The sequence below is a fragment of the Cinclus cinclus genome, chromosome 26 (genome assembly GCF_963662255.1).
Source record: "Cinclus cinclus chromosome 26, bCinCin1.1, whole genome shotgun sequence".
In the NCBI taxonomy this organism is placed as follows: Eukaryota; Metazoa; Chordata; class Aves; order Passeriformes; family Cinclidae; genus Cinclus; species Cinclus cinclus.
The window spans coordinates 4,920,558-4,943,179 of NC_085071.1; the positions used below are offsets into that span (position 1 = coordinate 4,920,558).

General features: G+C 49.8%; 1 protein-coding gene across 1 annotated transcript in view; it reads left to right on the forward strand.

Moving 5' to 3' along the window:
• The window catches only part of CSMD2 (CUB and Sushi multiple domains 2), a 272,370-nt gene that overhangs the window by 15,053 nt on the left and 234,695 nt on the right, over window positions 1-22,622 (forward strand). Inside the window, exon 2 of the mRNA XM_062508842.1 lies at window positions 10,272-10,488. Within this exon, the coding sequence (XP_062364826.1) occupies window positions 10,272-10,488 (217 nt within the window). The remainder of the gene's footprint in view (window positions 1-10,271; window positions 10,489-22,622) is intronic.

Here is a 22,622-nt window from a genome sequence, read left to right on the forward strand (position 1 = left end):
GGTTTAGGTTTGTTTGGAACGCGAGAGCTGCAAGAGTTTGAAACAGCTCTTGTGAAATCCAAGAGCAATCTGAAAAAAAATCCCGGGGTTTTCTGGATTATGAATCATGAAAGCTTCAGTGTGTGTGTGTGTGTGTAGACAACTCCAGCAGAGATGAGGAAGAGGAAGAGGTGGTAGAAGTTTTCATGAGCTGTTGAGGAACCTTTGTAGGAATGACTGAGGTGGTTTGATGTCCTTGGCACAGAAGAATTCCAAGCAGGATGAGAATTCCAAGGATGACCAGAGGTGTATCCTAGAGGGAGTGAAAGCACAGCTCTTACTTGGCCTGGAAAACAGGAAGGCGATCAAATTATCCTCTATAAATACAAGAATTATCCTCTATAAATACAAGAATTATCCTCTATAAATACATCCAGGACACATAAAACAGAATGGGGAGAAGTGTTAAACAACAACAAGAAAAATGTTGGTTTGGAAAGAAACGGCCCCAAACTTTGGCTTTATCCTGAACTTCCACTGTTGCTATTTAAGAAGCTTCCTGCACATGCTGGGGGTGTTTGGTTTTGGCGTTTTGATCAAATCCTTGGTTCCAAGCACGTGGATGAGCTGCTCTGCTCCTGTGTCCTGGACATGCCTGCAGCCTCTGGCTTGGCTTGAAACTCTCCTGTCAGGCTCGTGTGTGCTGCTGAGCTGCCCTGGGCTGAGCTTAGGCTCCAGTTCAGGCTCAAAGCGGGTGTTTAAGGCTGGTGGAGAGGAGTGGTTGCTCTGGGCTGGGTACAGCAGTTCTTTCCTTGTGTTTCCTCTCTTCCCCCGCTCCCCTTCACAGGGCTTCAGCAGAAAGTCCCAAAGAGCTGGAGCTGCTGAAATCCAGAGGCAGGAATGTTGGAAAGGAAGGGGAGGAAACAGTCAGAGACTTTATGCCCTCGGTGGTCGCTGGTTTGTGTGCGGCACCACCAAACTCTGTCACCTCTGGCTCAGCACACAGAGAAACTTCTGTGGATTTATAGACCCAGGGGTGTTTCTCCCTCTCCTTTCCTCTCCCCAGCCCTGTCAGGAGCTGCTCCCTGTGCTTAGCAACTGAGCCTGGCAACATCAGGGCACCGGAGGCGATGCTGCAGCCCTGGCTGCCTCTGGAATTTGGGATGAACCATCCTGCTGCTGCTTCCCCAAGGTTTCCAAAGCCTGATGCTTCATTCCCTGACCTTCAGGCTTCCTTGGACATCCCAGCAGCTCTGTGTCACTGCCCTGCACAAACCAGGGGAGCTGGGAGTGAAACCCCTCCAGGGTGTGTGGAGCTCTGGAAGCTTTGCCAGGAGTTTTCCAGCCCAGCCTGTGCTCAGGGTGGGGTGGATTCTGTGGATGTGAATTCTGTGGATGTGAATTCCATGGATGTGGATTCAGTGGATGTGGATTCAGTGGATGTGGATTCAATGGATGTGAATTCTGTGGATGTGAATTCCATGGATATGGATTCAGTGGATGTGAATTCTGTGGATTCAGTGGATTCAGTGGATTCAGCTGATTCAGTGGATGTGAATTCTGTGGATTCAGTGGATGTGGATTCAGTGGATTCAGTGGATGTGAATTCTGTGGATTCAGTGGATGTGGATTCAGCTGATTCAGTGGATGTGAATTCTGTGGATTCAGTGGATGTGGATTCAGTGGATTCAGTGGATGTGAATTCTGTGGATTCAGTGGATGTGGATTCAGTGGATTCAGTGGATGTGAATTCTGTGGATTCAGTGGATGTGGACAGCTCCTGTGACACAGCTCTGTGATTTCAGCTGAATCTGAAGCTGCTGCAGTGCTGCAGGGGCCAGACTTGAAATGTGGAACACCTGTACCAAGAAATGGATTTGCTGAGAAGTGGAGAGGGCAGACACCAGGGATTGTGTTTAAAGTCTTATCAACTGGAGCTGCTTAATTTGATTTTTAAAGTGTTTAAAGCACGGGTCACTTCCTGAGGCATTCAGGTTTTTTATTTGCTTGGGCAAATGAATGTCTGAACTCCTTCAGCCAAGGTGCCTTGGAGCCCTGTGAAGATCAGAACGAATGTCCCTTATTCTCCTGCAAAAGACACAAAAGAAAGTCACTTCTGTCCCAGGACGGACACAGTGTGGTTAGATGGGGTCCAGCAGGAGCAGCACGGAGGAATTCTGTTTACTGTGCATGCAAAAAGCTCAGGGGTGCGTGTTGGGCTCTGTGCAATCCTGAACATCTCTGGATATTTATTCTGGACAGATCAAAGAGTCCTTGCCATGCTCAGGGCTCCATTCAACAACTCCCAAGGAATTTGTTGTAGTATTTCCCATTATTAGCCCTGAAGCCCTCCTGCCTCCTCTTCCAGCAGGAAAACAGGAGGGAATGCATCTCCCTTTCCCTCACCACGTGTGGGTCTCCCCTCCCAAACACTTGTCCATTGTTTCACCTGCTCTGATTCCCGTTGGATTGGGTGCTCTGCAGATGGCAAAGTGCTCCATAAATCTGCTGGAGTGATTGGGAACGGCACAGAGAGCACCTGCTGGGAGCCAGGTGACACCAGGATGCCTTTGATAACAATCTTCATTTAAAACAAACAAACAAACAAACAAAAAAACAAAAAACAACTGTGCTGAGGGCTGGAAAGGCTGAACCCCTCCAGGTCATCCCAGGGCAGGATGGCACACTGAGGTCATTGTGCCACACTCTTCCTCCCTGAGCTGCCTTCAGATGGGGTGGAGTTGATTCCACCAGAACAGATCCAAAATCACGGATTAAATGAATCCAACAGACTTTCTGTGGATCTTTAATGGATGTTTTGCAGGGATGCTCCATAGATGATGGGAAGGATATTTGTTGTTATAACAGAAGTTGGGAAGGGGAGCGGTGGGAATGAATCTGTACTGGTTAGTGTAGGAGTTGGGCATGGAATAAAGGCTGGGACGTGCTGCTTTGGGCTGGGGTAGAGATAATTTTCCTCCCAGGGTCTGCTCTGGGGCTGTGCTTTGGTTTTGTGCCCAACACGGGGTCGATGATCCAGATGTGTTTTGTTAGTGCTGAGCTTGCCCAGAGCCAAGGCCTTTCCTGCCCCTCACACGGCCATGCTGGGGAGGGGTTTGGGAGTGTGTGGGAGGCTGGGAAGAGCTGTGCCAGGGCCAGGCGACCCCAAGTGAGCGATGGGATATCCCAGACCGTGTGACGTGAAATGAATGGACAAAGGAGGGGACATTTGGAACGGTGGCGTTTCTCTTCCCAAGTCTCTGGCCCATGTGAAGGGGCCCTGTTTGGAGGCACTGAACCCCTCCCTGCCCATGGGAAGCAGGGAATGAATTCCTGGGCTTGACTTCCTTGTGTGCACAGCTTTTGCTTTCACTGTTAAACTGTTTATTTCAACCCACGAGTTTTCTGGTTTTTACCCTTCCACTCTCTCCCTGATCCCAGTGCATCTGTGGGGGGATTGGGGCGGCACTCTGGGGACAAGAGGAGCCCCAGGGGGAAATCTGGCAGCTGCTTTTAGGGCCAGCAGCTCCTCCAGCAATTCCCAGCATAACCCATGGCAATATTTCCTTCCCAGTCCTTCCCAGCAGCTGGAATCTCAGGCCTCTCCACGTGTCGGGGTGCTGCCGTGTGCTGGTGAGACAGGACATTGTGCTGTGTCGTGTTCCTGGGATGTCGTGTTCTGCCCTGGAATGGTTTCTGATGTTACCTGGAGCCGGACGTTTCCTGGGGTTTTTCACCACTTTGTCAGAGCTGCTGTGAGCTCTGGGCTCTGCACAGGCTCGGGCGTGGAATGCGAACCCGAAGGATGATAAAGCTTTCTTCAAAGAGGGTTTGCTTGGAGGAGAGGAGGGAATGTGCCAGGGGAGGTGACAGCTGCCATCCCAACATTGGGGTGAGGCAGAGTGAACTTCCACCCCAGTGTCCAGCCGGGGTTGGGCTCAGTGTCCAGTATTTGCTTTGACACTTCAGGACAGATGTGGAACAGCTGGGCAGAGTCCAGAGCCCCACCAGGGGGTCAGAAGCATCACTGAGGAGGGAAGCATTGAACAGATTGGGCTCATTTATTCCATAATTGTGCTTTCCAACATTTTTGGGTCTGTCGGTTCCAGCATTCCCAGTGTTGGGTGCTTTTCTTTTTCTGTAGGTGCTCCTGGCATTTCTGGAGAACTGGAGAAGCCTCGTGTCTGTTCTGTTTCCCTTTCCTGCCTTTCACAGATTCCCAGAGGCTTTATGAGCTGCAGGTTGAAAATCCCCTGTCTGGACAGAATGAACCTTTCTCTGAGGCCACGTAGGGAGGAGAAAATGCCATGGTCTGAAGGAATAACAGGATGGATCTCACATGGAAGATAGGCAGAGCTGGGATGCTTGTGTCCAGGTTTTTCCTAATGTGAAATACAAAAGTGTCGTTTGGAAGACACATGGGGAATGTCATGGCATGACAGAGCAGTGTGGTGATGGGCAGTGACACTTGGAATTTCCAAACTCCCTTTTCCTCTGCAGCTGTTTGTGGTTTTCAGCTCAGTTGGAGCTTTTGTGGAATCACAGACGTGTGTAGGAAATGTCCGTAATTATCCAGGACAACGTTTTTGATTGGGAAAGGAAGGGAGAGCGCACATGGGGATGACTTTTGCATCTTTTGTTCCTGCCTGGGAAGGTCTGAAAATGGAATTGCTGGGCTGGAGCTGTGCTGGAGTGTGAGAGCTCTGCAGTAACAGCACTAAAAGGGACAAAGTGGTGGCAGGGGGGCAGTGAGGGACTCCTGGACTGGGAGACAAGGGCTGTGTGTGCCCAGAGCACCGTGGTGTTTGGGAATTTGTGCAAATCTGGACATCCTCCCTTGAGCTGAGCTGGGGCTTTGGATAGTTCTGGGCTTGGCAGTGCTAGCACAAGCTGAATTCAGCTCAAATTCACTTTTTCTGCCCTTGCATCAGCCAGCTCATCACTCCCCGCGCTCAGAGGGAAGCGGGCTCGGGCTATCTGAGATGAAAATCATCTCCTTGATGATGCTCTTGGATCCACGGGCTTTTGATTAAGTTACAGTTAATGGAATGACTCTGCATTATTTATTACCCAGCAGGCTTTGATAGGAGACTGGAGGTTAAGCTCCAGCTCGGAGAAGGTGAATCCTGAGGTCAGCAAGGCTGGATTGATCAAGTGTGGAGGTGCTTCCCCTGTTTGCTCACTGAAATTGGGTGAGCCAGAGAGTCAGAGCCGGGCTGGGAGTAAACTACTCCCTGTTTGTGATCAGCTGGAATGACTTGCTAAACCACCATGTAAGGAGGCATTTTAGTGCCTGATAAATGATTCACAGCACTAAACAATGGGCAAAGGAGCGTTTTTTTCCTCTTTCCCCAGTGGGAAGGAATTGGTGTGTGTGGGTTGGAGAGCTCTGGGAGGTGAGCAAACCTTGGAGGTGCTGCTGGACAAGCAGGGTTTGCCCCTGGTGTTTCAGTGTTTGCAGGTGGATTTAAAGGTTTGGATTTTTGTTGGTTTTTTTTTTTTTTTTTTCTACGTGCTTGCATTTATTGGAATGGGCTGTAGAACAAGACGGAATAACAGCGTTTCAGCGTGAGTAACAGTAACTACAGCAAATGGCAAAACCCCAAACTGCTGCATTAGGGAGGAGGCAGCCATGGATCCTCCATAAATGATGCTGCTGAGAGCAAGGCACTGTGCATGATTTGATATTTGTTCCCACTGAATTGTGCAGTGACCATGCATCAGCGTTTGCTAAATTAGATTTTGTTTCTGCTGAGGAACAAAGTGCAGCAACTTGTATTTCAGGAAGCACTTCAGAGATAAATTCAGTCTCCCTCCCTCTCAAGCATTGCTTCCTTGGATAATAACATGGTGTAAACCAACAGCTACAATTTTTCCTTGGTTTACACCACCCTGGATCTGGCCTGGAATTTAAGTTTAAGGAATTGCAAGTAGGTGGAAGATGATTTTTTCCTACTCATTTCCTTTGCACTTGTCACGTCAGACAACGCCGTTGTTTGTTATTGTTGTTTACCTCCTGACAACTTGGGGGAGGTTTGTGGTGACACATTTTGGATGTTCGAATTTATCTCAGTCTGGAGCTGCTGGAATTCCTCATTCAGGCAGGGGCTGGAAGGGAGCAGCAGCCCAGGGCAGCTCATTCCTGGCCTGAAGTGTTGCTTATTTGAAGGGAATAACAAAATCCTTTTGCTGTGGGTATTCTTGAACGGTTGAATCTCCTGTTTTTCATGCACATAACCTGCTGGGTTTGGTCACTGTGCAGTGACTGTCACCTCTGGGACACTGGGGACATTGGGAAGCAGTAGATGCTGCCCCACTGCAGGGGCTGGGGTGAACTGGTGCTGCCCCAGAGCCCAGCCAGCCCTGCTGCTTTAGGGCCTCTCTAAATCTGCAGTGACTGGTACCAGAATGGTCCTGCCTCGTGTGTCGAGATGATTTTGGATTTACAGTGGAACCAAACCTCCCACGAGCCTCTGTCTCTGCTCCCAGAGCTTGTCCTGTCAGAAGAACTCTGGTTTGGAGCACAAGGATGTTGTTCCTGCTCCTGCCACCCCTCCTTTCTCTTCATGGCAGCCCCACAGCGAAGCCTGGAGGGTTTGGAACTCTCCTCTGCTCAGCTGATATTTATTTTTCACTGCAGTGTCTGGTCACGTTAAGTTTTATACCGTGTGGATTAAACTGTGTGTTACAAATCACCCTGGGCAGCCCGTGGTTCAGGGCTGCAGTTCTTCTGGGAGAGCACTGCAGAGTAAATATTCCATCATTTCCCTCGTGAGGAGCCCAGGGTGAAGCCAATTAGTCTGGGGATTGTTCAAAGAGAGCCTGTTGCACAAAAGAACTCTTGGAAGCGGAGACTTGGTTCAGTTGGTTAAACCAACGTGTTTGGACAAAATGAAAAACTGAGTGACCATCAGCGAATTGCCGTTGGTGGTGTCCCAGATAAAGATGTTTTCCCAAAGTGCCGTGGGTTTCCTTAGAGGATTCAGTGATTTTGGAGGTCTTTTCCAGCCTAGATGATCCTGTGATTCCTTGGGTTGTGGTTTTTCCTTGCCCGTGGGTTGGGATCCCTTTGGAGGAAGGCTCTGAGCAGTGCCAGGTGTGGGGATGCCGTTGTCCTTGTCTGGGAATTCCTGCAGTAAAACAGCTCTGAGGGTTTCATTTCAGGGATCCACTCCCAATAAACCACTCTCCAGAGCTGAGAGGAGCTGGAGGTGCTGGCAGAGCCCAGCCTGGCTCAGCTCTGCTTTCCCTCTGTCACAAATTGAACAAAATCCCACAAACCCATCCCGTGATGAACCCGGAGGGAAGGGGTCACAGCCTGGAATGTGAACCCATGGATAAGGGATGAGGAGCTGGAATAGCCACAGGACACACCTGAGGTTTAAAGCATAGCTGGAGGGGGGATGATGCAGCATTCTCATCTCTCGGGGAGGAGTTGAAGGTTGAAGACTTTGGGCTGGGGAGAACGTGCCAGAAATTTTGGGAGAATTGTCCTCTGTCAACCCCAAATCCACGTGGAACTTCCCAGCACAGGCACTGGTGCTGCCCTTTCATATCTTCCTACTTACTTATTTGTGCTCCTGGGCCAAAGGGATAAAGGGAATTGTTTCTGCAATCTTCACAGGAGAAATTTTGAATTTCAGATAAGGTTTTGTCAGTCAAGGATGAGCTGAACTAACTCAGACCTGGAAGCAAACGATAGAACACATAAATTCCCTCAGCTTCCCGGATTTCTTTCCGTGCTTGATGACTTTTTCCAGCAATGTCCAATGTAAATGAAGTTCCCTGCTATTACAGCTATTACAGAATATATTACTGCCCAGTTTGGCAGCTTTTGCAAAGCTGTTCTTTGTTTGCAATAAGCAATTTTCTTTTATCTGTGCCCAGAGCACCTCTGGGTCAACGTCGTGAACATGCAAATATTTCAGCAGATTGATTGGATACATCATAAAACTCTGCCTTATTTTTCTATTATTTATTGGTTCTTTCAGATAGATTTATGTCCATTTGTGGCACAGGCACTGGTGGTGGAAGGATGGGCTGAGTTTGTGGATTTTGGAGGTTCCATGTGACCTTGGAAGCGTTTGGAACGTGGTGTCTCTGACCTTGAATTTATTTCCTGAGCCTCGTGCAGCCTTGCTAGCTTTTACACCGTCAGGAAATGGAGAGATACAGCCTCTTTAATTTCCCATTTGCCTTAAATTGTTCTGATGAATTTATGATTAAAATAAAAATGAGCAGGAGGGACAGTTCAATATCCCCACTGCCTACTGAGCGGTGATGTGGTTGGAGAAAGGAGGATTCGATTGAATTGGAGAGCACAGCTCGTGGATCTTGGGTTGTTAAACCAAACTGGGCTTCATTTTACCCCTGTGTGATCACTGGAATATTCCCAGTTCCTGTGTAGCTTTCTGGCACTGAGTAAATGGCTTTTCCAGTGAACTCCCCGAAATAAATGGAGCCCAAGTGGAGGAGGGAGGTGGATTACTCTCTTACATAGTGACAAAAAGCCCTGAGAGAGGCAGCAGCCAGGTGCTACAGAAATGCAAAATACTCCAGTCAAGGAATCCTGTGCCTCCCTCACTTGAATCCCTGGTGGATTGTGGGGCTGTCCTGCCTCTCATTGATCCAATGAACGTGCTACAGAAAGATTCCCTGGGTAGTAAATAGGATGGACCATTTTAGATTCATCAAACTGCGAACTCCGTCTTGCGGGGAGAAGTTCCACGGAGCGTTTTTTTGCACCCAAAGTAGGTCAATCTAATTATAATTGGCTTTAATGAGCACCACTCTGCCGTTCTGTACCTGTAGCTGCTTGGCACTTAGAAGTGCAAATGCCTTTGCTGCCTTTGGAAAAAAAAACAAAAAAAAAAAACAAAAAAAAAAGAAAAACAAACAAAAAAAAAACCCAAGGAGAAATCAAAGAAGTAATTTCTACTCTAATACATTTCGACTTGAAAGCCTGTGTTGTCCCCATCAGCAGGGTAAACAATCCAGCATGGGTGGGAAAAGCTGGAGCAGAGGCAGGAGTCAGCAGCTCCGAGGATGAAGATGAAACTCAGCTTTTGGGCCATGAGATTGACCCTTCCAGCTGTCTGGAATTTGGCTTTGTGTGGAGGAATTCTTCCACTAAAGCAGGGAGGGTTGAAGGGAATTCTTTGTGCCTCCAAAGACATCCAGGTACTGCAGCAGTGAAGGGAGAGGAAAACACTGAAGGGAATTTGGCATTTAGGCTGTTCCCAAAACATTCATGTACCTGTGTCCCCAGAGAGAAGAAAATCTCGTAAATCCTGTCAGTGAACATCGTGGGTCTTTACCTTTGGGAAGCAGTTCCCAGGTACTGCCTTGGGCAGGGGAAATGGGTTTGAGGGAGGCTTTGGATGTTTCGCTGGTGTTACAGGAGGGGGGTTTGTTCTCAGAACATGCAGCTTTGCAGCAGCTCCTAGAGATCCCGATTGAAGATGTTCTGTGTGTTGAGGCAGAATGAGGAGCTCGAGCCCTTCAGAACTGGCTGAGAGGAACCAGCAGCCCCCCAAGGCAGTGACTCCTTCCCTGTGTCCCCCCATCAGCTCCAACAGCGCTGGGAGTCCTGGTGGTGCCACCTTTTGTTCCAGTGAAAGCCATTCCCAGAATCATTAAATGGTCAGGCTTGGAAGGCACCTTACAGGATCATTTGTTTGGTCAAGCACTGCACGGTGTCCTGCTCTTTTTGGAGGCAGGACAGGTTTATTCCTGACCTTGGCTCCTGCAGGTTTCAGGCAGCCTTGGCCAGCCAGGCTGCTCGTGGTGGCTCAGCCCCTCACTCCATGTCAGTCCCTTCTGCTTTCTCAGGGTGAGGGGACAGACGTGGCACTGCCTGCACTCTCAGCCCTTCTTCTGCCTCGTGTCCAGGTGGAATTGAGGGAGAAGGAGACAATCAGCTCTGGCATTGTCCCTGTGCTGTTCTGGGACCCAGCAGGGCCTGGCACCCGGCACGGGTGAAATCCCAAATCCCAAATGCCTGGAGTGTGATGGCAGAACGCTGGGTTTTGTGGTGGGCTGGAGAAGGAGCTGTCCCCATGGCCAGGCTGCAGCTGTGAATCCAGCTGTGCTCAGGATGTGTCTGGGGAGTTTGGGCTCCACATCCCTGCAGGGAGGAGGCCAAAGCTTCATCCTCAGATTTGACTTTTCTCTGTTTCCCGGGACAAAGAAAGCTGGTGGGAAGAGCCCCGTGTGCTGTGTTGGGATGGTGAGGACGTTCAATGTTCACCTGACACCCTCTGACTTTGTGCTTTTGTCTTTTCTCTCGCCAGCCCAGAACTGCAGTCACACATTGCAGGGCCCAAACGGGACAATACAGAGCCCAGGCTTTCCCTATGGATACCCCAATTATGCAAACTGCACGTGGACAATCACTGCTGAGGAGCAGAACAGGATACAGCTTGTTTTCCAGTCCTTTGCATTAGAGGAAGATTTTGATGTATTATCCATCTACGATGGGCTGCCTCAGCAGGGGAATCTGAGAACGAGGTACAGTGTTCATTACAGTGATGTTTATAAACATGTTCCCCTTCCTGCCACTGGGATTAAATCTGGCCTTGGATGTTTATGCTGCAATAAACTGGGAGTGTTTCTCCATGAGCAATTCTTACAGTTGTTTTGATTTCTTATCTCTGATAAGGCTTGAAATGTTTCTCTGAACGCCTGACAGTAATGATTTATCAAGACTTATCCTAGACATCCAGAGGAGTTAATTAGGAAATGGAGCAGGAGGGAAACAGAGTTAATGTGCAGAGAGCTTCCCTCAGTCCAAATGAGACTCTGGGAGTGGGAGGATGGGCTGTGGGGTTCAGAGATAGCTCTGCCAAAGGCTTTGAGGGTTTTCCCCCAAAATCTGGGCTATTCCTTAACTCACAGCCCATCCAGCAGCTGGACAGGGCTGCATTCCCTCACATCTGTTGGATCTCCAGGGCTAAGAGAAGTGCTCAGTAATCCAGTTCAGTAGGAAAACTCCCCATGGCTTCTCAAACGAGGCTTTCAGTGTTAAAAGAACTTTTGTGGGAGGCTGATTTTGATGTGATGCTGTGGCAGCAGATGCTCTGTGAGGTGTCAGCTGTGGAGCAGTTGTGATCTCAGCCCAGATGAAGTCAGCTGAGGGACTGGGGACACGACTGGAGGTGCTGGTGGCAGCTCCAGCCTGGCAGGGGTGCATTCAAAATCTCAAGGAACAGTGGCAGCATCCAGGCTCTGAATCCCTGGCAGGAATTCTGGAGCCCTGGAGATGGATTTTCCTTCAAACCACTCGATTTCAGGACAAATCCATTGACCTCAGTGTCTCGTCTAACCCGAGTGGAACATCTGAGCTGCACCCTGGTGGAAATCAGCTCTTTATGTAGATTATTTCAGTTATGCAAATAAATTGCCTCCTCATTTGGCAACTGTGCTTGAGAATCACTTTAATTATGGGACCTTGGCGTTTAATCAGGAGGTTCAGTGCTTTGCTTTGGGGATAATGGAAAGGTGGAAAACTGGGGGTAAAATCCAGCTCAGGAAACTTTGTGTGGTGAGAAGTTAATGCTCTCTGAGATACTCGCAGGAATATTCCGGTTGTAAATAAAAGTAGCAGAAAGGGACCTCGCAGATCTGAGCTGGGGCTTTGCCCTGGGGATGTGTGGCCATGCACTGGGGGAAGGTGAGGAGGCAGAAAAGGTCCTGCCCTGCATCCCTGGTGAAGCTCAGGTGCAGCTTTTGGGCAGGTGAATGTGAGCTGGGGGATGGAGCCAGCAGCAAAAGCCATGTGGGAGTGTTCCTGATGTGGAGCTTGGGAAATGGAGTGTATTTAGGGCAGGAAAGTGAAATAAAAGGGGGAAATAAAGAGGGGGATTTTCTGAAAGCACTTAAGGAGGGCTGAGCAAAGTAAAAGATGAATTCCTGCATGGTGGACGTTGGCATTGTTCCCTTGGACGTTTCTGGATTCGTCACTTCTGAACCTGGAGCTGGCTCCTTCGGGCTGTTTCGTGTCCCACCTCTTTGTTCACCAATTTTAGTGTTTGGGCAATGCTTGGACGCACAGGGTGGGATGTTGGGGTGTCCCCTGCTCCTTGTGGGTCCCTTCCACTCAGGAGATGCCAGGTATTATTTTTGGTCCATCAGTCTCACCTTAGTAAACCCTAACTGTTGCCTAACACTGGGTTACCTTTTTTTTCCTCCCTCTTTCTCCCTTTTTTCTCTGTCTCATGGCCATCACTTTTGCTTTTTTTTTCCTGCCTGCTTTCCAAATGTTCTCAATTCATCACCGAAGCGCAGCCCTGAAGATGGATGGCCACGTGTCACTCATCAGAGCTCACCCCAAATGAGCTGTGAGCAAGGGGAAAGGAAGGAACAACTGCATTGCTTTGCTTCTTCCCCTCTCAAACTTGTATTTTTGAGCCTCCCTGATGCATTTCAGGTTTCTCCCAACCCAGACCACTTCCAGGATTTCCTGGGAAGGGGTTAATGGTTGTGTTCATCGTGTGCTGGCAAACACCCTCTTGTCTTGCAATTTAATGTGGTGTGAAGGTTCCCTAATAGAATAAGAGCAGCCCTAATCCAATGAGGCATTTGCTAATAAACAGCTTTACTGGATATTAGGGAATTTGCGTTGCGTGTTTGTGATGAGGACGTGAATATTAAATGGGTTTCAGTGCCTTAATTTAGACATGCAGGGCTCTTGTCATCTCTCAGTGCCATGACTTTGCTTTGTTTGCTAAAATCAGAGCTCGTTTCCAAGTCTTTGCTATTTCAGCTTCTCTCGAATAATCGGGTTTTTAGAATCCTGGAATGGGTTGGGTTGGAAGGGAACTTAAATTCCAACTCATTCCATCCTCTGCCATGGGCAGGGACACCTTCCACTATCCCAGGCTGCTCCAGCCTGGCCTTGGACACTTCAGGGACAGGGCAGCCACAGCTTCTCTGGGCACCCTGTGCCAGGACCTGCCAGCCCTCACAGGGAAGGATTTTGTCCATGTATATAACCTAAACTTCCCTTTTTTTCAATTGGAAAAATTCCTCCTTGTCCACTAGAATTTTCCCATCTCCTGGCTTCCAGCAGGAACCACTTTGGAGGAATTTTCTGTGAAACTTGAGAGAGGTGGTGGCTGCAGAGTTTTCTCTTCCTTGATGAAGGACATCAGGAGTTGGTTGCTGTTCAGGATTTCCCCTTTTCTGGAGCTCATTAGACCAGACCAGACTCTCCCAAATGCTCTTCCTTGGAGTTCCCGACTGCTGTGGGATCAGGGAGACGTGTGGAGCCCTGCAGTTATTCCAGAACAGTCTTTTCCCAGTTCCCATTGTGCCTTGTGATTGTGTCGTTGTTCCGAGGTCGCTCCAGTCAGGTTCCCTTCCTGATTGCCTTCCCACTGTGCTGGGCTCAGAAACTCAGCTCAGACCTCACTACAGTTTGAATTCTTGGGGTTATTTATGGCTCTGAGATTGCTGTGGGATTTGGGAGACACTCTGCTCCTTTTTGTGTCAGACTCTTGTTCCATGACATCCCCAGAGTGGGGAACGACAGAACCACGTGGCTTCCCCCAGCTTTTTCATCTGCTGATAATTTGCAGGACCCTTTTAATGTGAGAATCTTAAATCACTTGCAAATTCCCTGATTTGAAGCTTTGGGCTTGTACTCAGATCCAGGGAAAACACATTTACAGTCTCCCTGTGAGTCGGTCGTTGTAGCTCCCTAATTCTGTTTTCCCAGTGAGACTTGGTGAATTTACACTCCAAATGGAAGTGGTCAGCTTAGAAAATCAGATTTTTTTTTTTTTTTCCTTTCAAGAGAATCAAAACTACGTTGGGAAACCCAGGGGACAGAGCATGGGATGTTTCTACCAGCAGAGACTCCTCACTTTGTGTGCTGAGCAGTGCTGGGGTTTCTCAGGCTCTTTCCAACCCTTGGGCTTCCCTTCCTGCCTGTTGTGGGCAGGGAATTGTGTTGTTCTCCGGTCTCTTCCCTGTTCAAACAAAATATTTCAGCGATGCTGAGTTTATTTGCTTGAGAAAACATTTGTTTGAGGCTGTGCATGCAGAGAAGAACAAGTCCCAGAGCCTGGGCTGCGTTTGCACAGGCGTGGCTCGGAGGTGTTCATTGGCACAGCGGGCAGGAGGAGGAGGATTTGCCCCTTCTCAGGAGGATTTTGCAGAAATTCCCGTGCCTGCAGAGTGTGCAGGTGTAGGAGTGATGGTGGGTAGGATGGACGGGACGCATGGAGAGGAGAGGTCTCCAGAGCCAGGTGTTGGAATTTGTGGTTTATTGTAAAGGGTGTGGGTGAAAGGGACCTGCTGGGAGCTGCCAGGCACAGCTCGGAGCAGGCACCAGAGAGCAGGAGAGCAAGAGAGGAAGAAGAAGGCTGAGAGAGAGTAAAGAGCTAAGAAAGTAAGGGCAAGAGTAAAAGGAAGGGCAAGAGAGCAAAGTTCCCGTTACAATACAATAAATCTTCTTCTGTGCCGAATATTCTGATTTTCACTGACCAATCTAATACCAGATACAAATCCTACAGCATTTACACACAGCCTGTAGGAATCATTACACTGCCACTCTGTGTTCCATCTCAAACCCTACAAACTCCTCTGTGGACCCTTCTGCCAGGCTGGCAGGGTCTGCTCTGACCCTGGAGCTGTGTGCAGGCGCAGGGAATTGTTCACTCCAGAGGGGATCACTCTCAGCTGCCCACGCTGTTGTTTCCACTTGTTCAGTAACTGAGCTTTGATATCTCAAAGATGGCTTTCATTTCAATCTCTCGTTATAGGTTCCATATTCTCCAAATCTTTTGCCAGGCAATCATATTGATAAGGTTTTTCTGTTTTGTCTCCCCCAGCTGCAGGGTCTGGGGGTGTTTGCAGTGCTGGCTGCAGCGGGGCTCTGTGCAGAGCAGAGCAGTCCTGCTGCAGGCACGGGGCCCTGCTCCCCTTGCAGCTCACAGCTCACATCTCCTCAAGCTGCTCCACATCCCCATCCTTCTTCCCTGACAGGGTGAGGAGAAGGATTTCCATCAATCTGCTGTGTGAGCAATTCAAAAACCACATCTCGGGCCATATTTAATTGACTGAAAGTTTAAGTGTTTTGTTTGAGCTCAGAAAGGATGTGATCCCTGTGATAAGAGTGGAGTTATCTCTGAGCTGACCTAATTACAGCTGCACCAGGAATTACCTGCACCTTGCATGTTTCTCTTGATAACCTTTTAATTACTCTTTGAAAAAGCAGCCTGGGTGACTTGTACTTAATTACCAGCCAAGAGCACAAAGCTTTTGATCTTAAAAAACAGCAAAAAGGGAGGAAGGGACAAGGGGAACTGGGGAGGAGAGAGTTCCCCCAGTGTTCCTGTGGCTTGCAGAGAATTAAAAATTGGGGTGAAACGACATCCTGGCAAAGAAATTCCTTGAAAAACAGCATTTGTCAGCTGGGAATGCACAGGGCTTGTGTTAGGAGTTTGTGTTGAGTCACCTCTGGTCCAGTGACATATTCCTTTGTCACTGCCTCATGTCTCCAAGGTGACTAGAATTCTTTTTGCTAAGGAGAAGGATAAATAAAGCAGAGGGCCAGCTAAATCCTTTGTCACCTTTAGTAAACATCTGAGCCTTGCCTCCCTCTCCCCCTCAGCAGAGTCTTTTGTCACTTCCCATTAACTCCATGGGAAAAGAAACACAACAAAACCCCACTTAAATTTATGTTCTCTGCTTTGTAGGATAAAATCCACTTTATTTGTTTTTTCTCTCTGGGAAGAGCCGTGTTTGAGCTGCTCCAGCAGCTCCAGGACCCTTCAGCAGTGTTCCTGTTTTGTTCTGAGGAAGTGCTGAGTGTTTAAACTCAGGATAATTGATGAAACTGGAGCTGAAAGTCTGGGAGAGGTAATGGAGTTAATGCAACTGCAGCAGGGCTCTGCAATTTCGATTCAGTTTTTCCATATTTATTAGCAGAGGGTGCATCAGGAGGAGTGATAAAAGCAGCTGATTCAATCAGAGTGGGAGCTTTTTCCCTGGCACCGTGTGCAATGTTGTAGGCTCAGGAGGAGGCTTGGCTCGGATATTTTGGCAGCCTCTTCAGAGATGGGGATGGAGCAGCTCTGTCCTGGTTTGGGGGTCAAAGGACCTGCTCTCACCTCTGCTCTCCCCAGGTGGGAGATGAGAGTTACTCAAATAATATTTTCTTCCCCAAAATTTTTTTTTTTTTTTCCCCTCAAACTGCTGATTAACCACGTTTTTAGGGACAATCTCCCAGCAAAGGCTGATCCCTGGAAGTGTCCAAGGACAGCTTGGAGCAACGTGGGGTAGTGGAAGGTGTCCCTGCCCATGGCAGGGGGGGAATGGGATGAGATTTAAGGTCCTGGGATTTTGTGAGTCTTGCTTTAAATTAAAGATTAGTGGATTAAGAAGTGGATTAATTGTAGAAAGATTTTCTGTAATTGGGCAGCATCTACTGGATTTTAATTAAGGATCTGCCCTGGAAGAGCTTTTGATGGATCTTTTGATGGATCTGCTGTTGGTGAGCGAGGCAGGGGTTTTTGGGGATAAGTTTAAGCAGTGCATGGAAAATTCTGGGGAGGATCGTGGTGTCCATCTCCCACACTGATGGAATCGTTTGAATTGCTGTTCCTCTGGCCTGGGGCTCTGGAGGACATGGCTGGGGTGTCCCCTGGCCTGGCTGAGGAGCTTGTGGGATCTGCTGTGACCCCTGAGAGCAGAATGCCCAGAACTTTGCCCATCAGCCTGTCCTGCTGGGGTTCAGCTGCTCTGGGGACAGCCCAGGGATGGGTGCCAGGTCCTGCCCAGAGCCCAGGAGGGGTGTTCCCCTGGCATCCCCCTGCTCAAGGCTGGGTTTTCCTGCAGGGGAGCTGTTCAGGTGAGCCCAGCCCTCGCAGACACGGGGAGGTGGTGAGGGCTGACTGTGAGCACTGCAACAACCCCTGCAGGTAAATCCAGCCTCAGGTGCCTCTCGGGGCTCCCTCCTCCTCAGCACAGATAAACACAACTGCTGCTCTGCTCAGGAATGGTCTCTGCAGTTCTGAGTCAAGTTTAGCATCTTTTTAGCATCTTTTTCATCTGCTTGAAGTGGCACAGTCACAGCCAGTGACTCGTTTCAGACTCAGCTGCCTTCATTCCTGAGCAGGAATGACAATTCCAGCCCCACTGGAGAGTTCTTTGGGGTCAGAGGGAGAGAGATGAGGATGTTTTAGCAGTGGGAGGAGGGAAAATGAACCAACCCATGGCCCTGGCTTGGTGCTTCTCCCTTTTAGGCTGCTCTGGGAGGGAGCAGGGCTGGGTGAGGAGGGTGAGGGCAGCACGGGGAGTTTTTGGTTGTTTGCTCTTGGTTGTTGCCCACTTGCTCTGTGATGAGGAGGTGGTTCCTGGTGCTTGTGAGGACCCGTCCCAAAAGTCTCTTGACTTAATAGAGAACCAAACCTTCAAAAATCATGCCCCTTTTAATCAGTGAGCAGGATGGTGGCACTGCCCTCTGCGGGGTTTGGTGCCAGGATGGGCTGGGCTGTGCAGCAGAGGGAAAGGCAGAGCCCTGGGATGTGCTGGGAATCCCTCCCAGGAGCAGGGATCAGTCCTGCCCAGAGCCCAGGAGCTGCTCTGCTCCCTGGGCAAATCCCTTATCAGCTTTCCCAGCTGGAAAATGCCATAATCCCAGAATCACCGGGAGCTGCTGGCCTGGGAACCTCTCCGTGCTGCCTCTGGTGCCCTCCAGGCTGTGTAGATGTTTGTGGGTGTTCTCCAGGCTTGGGACGCTGGGGTCCTGCCCTGCAGGGCTGCTGGCAGCCCTGGGTGTTCCCAACACCTCCACTGTGGCAGCACTTGCTCCTTGTTCCCCACTCAACGCTGTGTTTAGCAATAAACAAACTTTGTGTGATTTCCAGGGGGTTCCACAAATTTATTTTTCCCATTTACTCAGTTTCACACCCCTGGTGACTTTTTTCCTTCTTTTATTTTTTTTTTTTTTGTTTTTTTTTTTTGTTTTTTTTTTTGTTTTTTTATTTTTGAAGAAGGGCAGAAATAACCCAAATCTGCCAAGTTCTGCATTGAAGCTGCTGAGCCGTGCTTGGGTTGTATCCAAACTTGTCTTTGTTTACTCAGAATGTCAGCTCGGATTTGCCAGGGGGTGACTGAGATTTGATGAACTTTTCCTGTGAATCTTTTTCTTCCTCTTGGTTTGTTGTAACGTGGCTGAGAATAGAGGAAGAGTTGGATTTCATGGAATTGTGGAAGGGTTTAGGGGGGAAGTTCAGGGAAGGGAAGGGAAGGGAAGGGAAGGGAAGGGAAGGGAAGGGAAGGGAAGGGAAGGGAAGGGAAGGGAAGGGAAGGGAAGGGAAGGGAAGGGAAGGGAAGGGAAGGGAAGGGAAGGGAAGGGAAGGGAAGGGAAGGGAAGGGAAGGGAAGGGAAGGGAAGGGAAGGGAAGGGAAGGGAAGGGAAGGGACACCTTCCCCAATCCCAGCTCCTTCCTGTGCTGGGACCCCAGGGCTGGAGGCAGCTCTGCAGGTGGGGTCTCACCTGGGCAGGGCAGAGGGGACAAAACCCCACTGCAATCCCAGGAAGTCTTGGAAAAACGAGCGTGGAAGGGACGTGAGAAAAATAATAAATCTCATCCAACTCCATGGTCTTCCCACTCCATTGCATTGCATGGAAAATCAAATTTATTGAAATTTGATGTTCAGTACCTGTCCCCAGTCTGTGCCATGAAGGCCTCATATATCTGAGCTGGCTGTGCTGGCTCTGGGCTCTATAAATAACACTTTTCTAGTGGGAATTGACCCAAACCCCGCTTTAAACAAGTGGAGAAATCCATCCAGGCTGGGATTTATGAGCTCTGTCACTGTCCCTCGAGCCCGTGTTGGTTAATGAAGCTTTGTCAGTGTCAGAGGTAAGCAAAGGGCTCCTGAGCCTTGATGGATTGTGCTTGGCTTGGGCAAGGGAGGGAAGTGCAGCTCATTCCTGAGACTGAGAGCTGTGCTAGATAAAATCCCTGGCAAAATTGTCGGTGTTTATGGCACTGTGAGAGGTTGAGGAACAGAAAAATCTGTTGTTGTTTTTTTTTTTTTTTTTAAAGTGCTGAATGTCAGAACCAACGGTTTGGATTATTCTGGAATCAATTCTCCAGCAGCTGGGATGGGATCAAATGGGCCATGTGGGGTTGGCTGGTGAAATGTGAGGAGATCCAAGGAATGCTTGGAGCACTCCTGTGCAGGTGTTCGCTCTGCTCCTGACTCCCAAACAGAAGCAGTTGGGTTGGAGCACAAATCCTTCCACCAGGTTGGGTAAATCCAGCTGGGAACTGTTCTTGTGTCACTGCAGGAGCCTTTAAAGCTGGTTGAGAGTTGATTTTTTTTTTTTTTTTTTTTTTTTTTTTGGTCCAGAGCATCATTTCAGCCTTGCAGGGCTCCAAATGAAAGGACAACTGTCTCAGTGACACCAGCGAGCTGTGCCTGGCGGACAGAGCTGCCTTTTAAGTGTCTGCAGCATTTGGGAGCTGGGAGTGCTCTCAGATCATGCTCTGCTTGTTTTATTGATGATTAATGAGAGCGTTCGTGTTCATGTGCTCTGGAAAAAAAGCTGACATCTCCCTGTAATTGCGTTTTTCTCTAATAAATGCTGGGGAAATCAAACAAAGCCACTGAGGGGAGAAATTCCTGCCCCAGCCAAGCCTGAGGAAATGCCAGGAGAGAGAGAGCTGGCTCCTCAGGTGTGGCTTTTATCCACAGCCACTGGAAACAGAGAAAGTCCTGCAGGAAGGAGAAGGGATGAGATGTGTGAGAGAGGCTGAGGCAGCAGCACCTGGGGTACAGCCAGAGGGGATCAGCAGGGCTGGGAGGAGGAGGAGGAGGAGGATGGAGGGGCTGCACAGCACAGGGGTGGCACTGGGCACCCAGAAACCTGGCACACAATGAGGGTACAAACACAGCCCTGCCAGCCCCAGTGTCCTGCAGGGCTCTGCCAGCTCTGCAGAGTCCTAAAGATTCCCTTGGGATCTGGCCCAGGATTTGGAGATCTTAAACTCCTTCAGGATGAGAGAAGATTGCTAAAATGAAGGCGTTCCTAGCAATGAAGAGATGTTTTCTTTTCCCATAGATACTTTTCCCACCATCAGCTGCGTCTCTACAGAAAATAATTCTGCCTCCTGTGCTGAGATCTGAGATGGGATGGATCCCTGTGGGGAAATTCCCTCTCCTGCATTTGTTCTTCTGTTTGTGGTGTCCATTCCATGGGGCATCCTTGGGGAGGACATCTGTGAGTGACCCAGCTCGTGGCTGTTCCCAGCTTCCCCTGAGAGTTTAAATTCCAAACATGCATCCATCTGCATTCCTGAAGGTGTTCCCCCTGCAGCAGCTGGGCTGCAGCACTCCCACATCCTTCATGACCCTGAGGAAGTTGGAAATGTTGATAAATATCACTTTTCTCGTGGCCATTTTTCAGCTGGAACACCCAGCCCCTTTCCCTGGTGTTCCCTCCTCTCCCTGTGCACCTGGACCAGCTGGACAAGGCACACAAAACTGGATTCAAAGTCACTTGGAAGCCACTGAGTTCTTCTGTTGGCCCCAGCTGGTGAGGGATGAGTTGAATCCTTCATGAATTCACCTTCCAAACGACTCCAGGCTGGCTTTGCCCTGTTGCTGGGAGCAGGGAGGGAGGACCACTCCTTCCAGACTTCTCCAAAGGACAGCTTTCCCTCTGAGCTGTTGTTTTCTCAGCACACAGTGACAGAATCACAGGATTGGGAATGTTAGAAGGGACCCTGAGGAGCTGTAGATCCATTCCAACTCACAATATTCTGTGTTGACAGAGACTCACCTGGTGCCACCTCCCTGCTCCAGCAGGGCCATCCCAGAGCAGGGGGCACAGCAGAGTGTCCATGTGGCTCTGGAATATCCCAGGGAAGAGGCTCCACAGCCTCTCTGCCCCTGTTCCAGTGCCCACAGTAAAGTTCTGTGCAGGTGGAATTCCCTGGGCTCAGTCCCTGCCCGTGGCTCTGGTGCCATTGCTGGGCCCCTGGAGCAGAGCCTGGGACTGCTCTGACCCTCCCTGCACACAGGGACACCCAAGGGACACCCAAAGGTCAGAGGGACACCCAGGGACATGCAGCTCTGAGGTCCCTCTCAGCTGGGGCTCCTCTCCAGGATGAGCAGCCCCAGCTCCCTCAGCTTTTCCAGGAGATGCTCCAGGTCCTGTCTCAGCTCCAAGAGCTCCTGTCCCTGCTGTGCTGAGGATCCAGAGCTGGACACAGCAGCCCAGATGTGCCTCCCAGGGCTGGGCAGAGGGGCAGGATCCCCTCCCTCACACCTGCCTTAAAAGGAGCATTATCCCAGGATGGTGCAGGGGTGCCAGGCTGGTGTCATCTACCCTGCACACAGCAAGGAGAGTGGCTCATTTGATGGGAAATTTTCCCTAATAGGTGCCTTTAAATGACAGGCAGGAAAAAACTCACCGGGCTATGGGGTGGTGTAATTTAATGCTGGGTTAAATGATACAATCCAGTGCATTTTCATTAGGTGTTCTGAGACACTTCTCCAGCATTTATGCTTTAAAGGCTGCTGGATTGCCAGCTGCAATAACTGTTTTGATTGCAGCCTGAGCTGATGGTGGGCATCCTACCAGAAAAATAATGGGCTGGGCTTTAATTATGGCACCTGCACTCCCAAACGGGCGCCTGCGTCACGGCGAGCAGGACTGTGCTGCATCCAGAGGAATGGGATAATGTGCAACAGATGGAGCTGAGGGGGTGGGGAACAGGGCTGGGGGTCCTGGCTGGGTGTTGGGGTTTGGGGGAAATGGGAATGTTCAGGTGTGGCTTGAAGCTGCTGAGCAGAGCAGTCAGGGGGACTCTGGTTTGGGTTCAGCTCCTTTCAGAGGCGCACGGGGAAGTTTTCCATGGATCCACTGAGGGGCTGGGGAGTGTTCAGGGAAGGGGACAGAGCTGGGGAACTCCTGGTGGAGCTGGGAAAGGAGCTCAGCCTGGAGAAAAGGGGGATCAGGGGGGACCTTGTGGCTCTGCACAGCTCCCTGACAGGAGGGGACAGCCGGGGGGGATTTGGGATCTGGAACAGGGAACAGGAACAGGAGCAGAGGGAACGGCCTCAGGCTGGGCCGGGGGAGTTTGGGGTTGGATTTTAAGGAAAAATTCTGCATGGAAAGGGTGGCCAGGCATTGGAAGGGGCTGCCCAGGGAGGTTTGAAGTCCCCATCCCTGGAGGTGGCACTTGGGGGCAAAGTTGGGATTGGGCACAAGCTGGACTCGATGGTCCTGGAGGGCTTTTCCAGCCTCCCTGAATCTGGAATTCTGGAATTCTGTCCCATCTGGATCCAGGCTGAGCCTCGTGCCAGGTGGGGATTCTCACCTGTGGTTCTCACTGCCATCAGCTCTCCCAAAACAGATTTTTCTGCCCTGCTGCAAACTGGGAGCTAAACCAGGAAGATTTGCAGTGCACGTGGCACACCTGAAAGCAGAGCAGGAGGGATGCAAACAGAGCAGAGGATTTCTGTGTTGATTTGTTTGGATATATTGATTTTTTTTCAAGGGCATGCTTATCAAGTGGCATTTCTGGCGCTGGTTTCGTTTGGTTCCTCACGGCAGGAGCAAAATTAAGCCAATGAAAAACACATTGCAAATCTCAGACAATCAGCGCTGGCTCCAAGCAC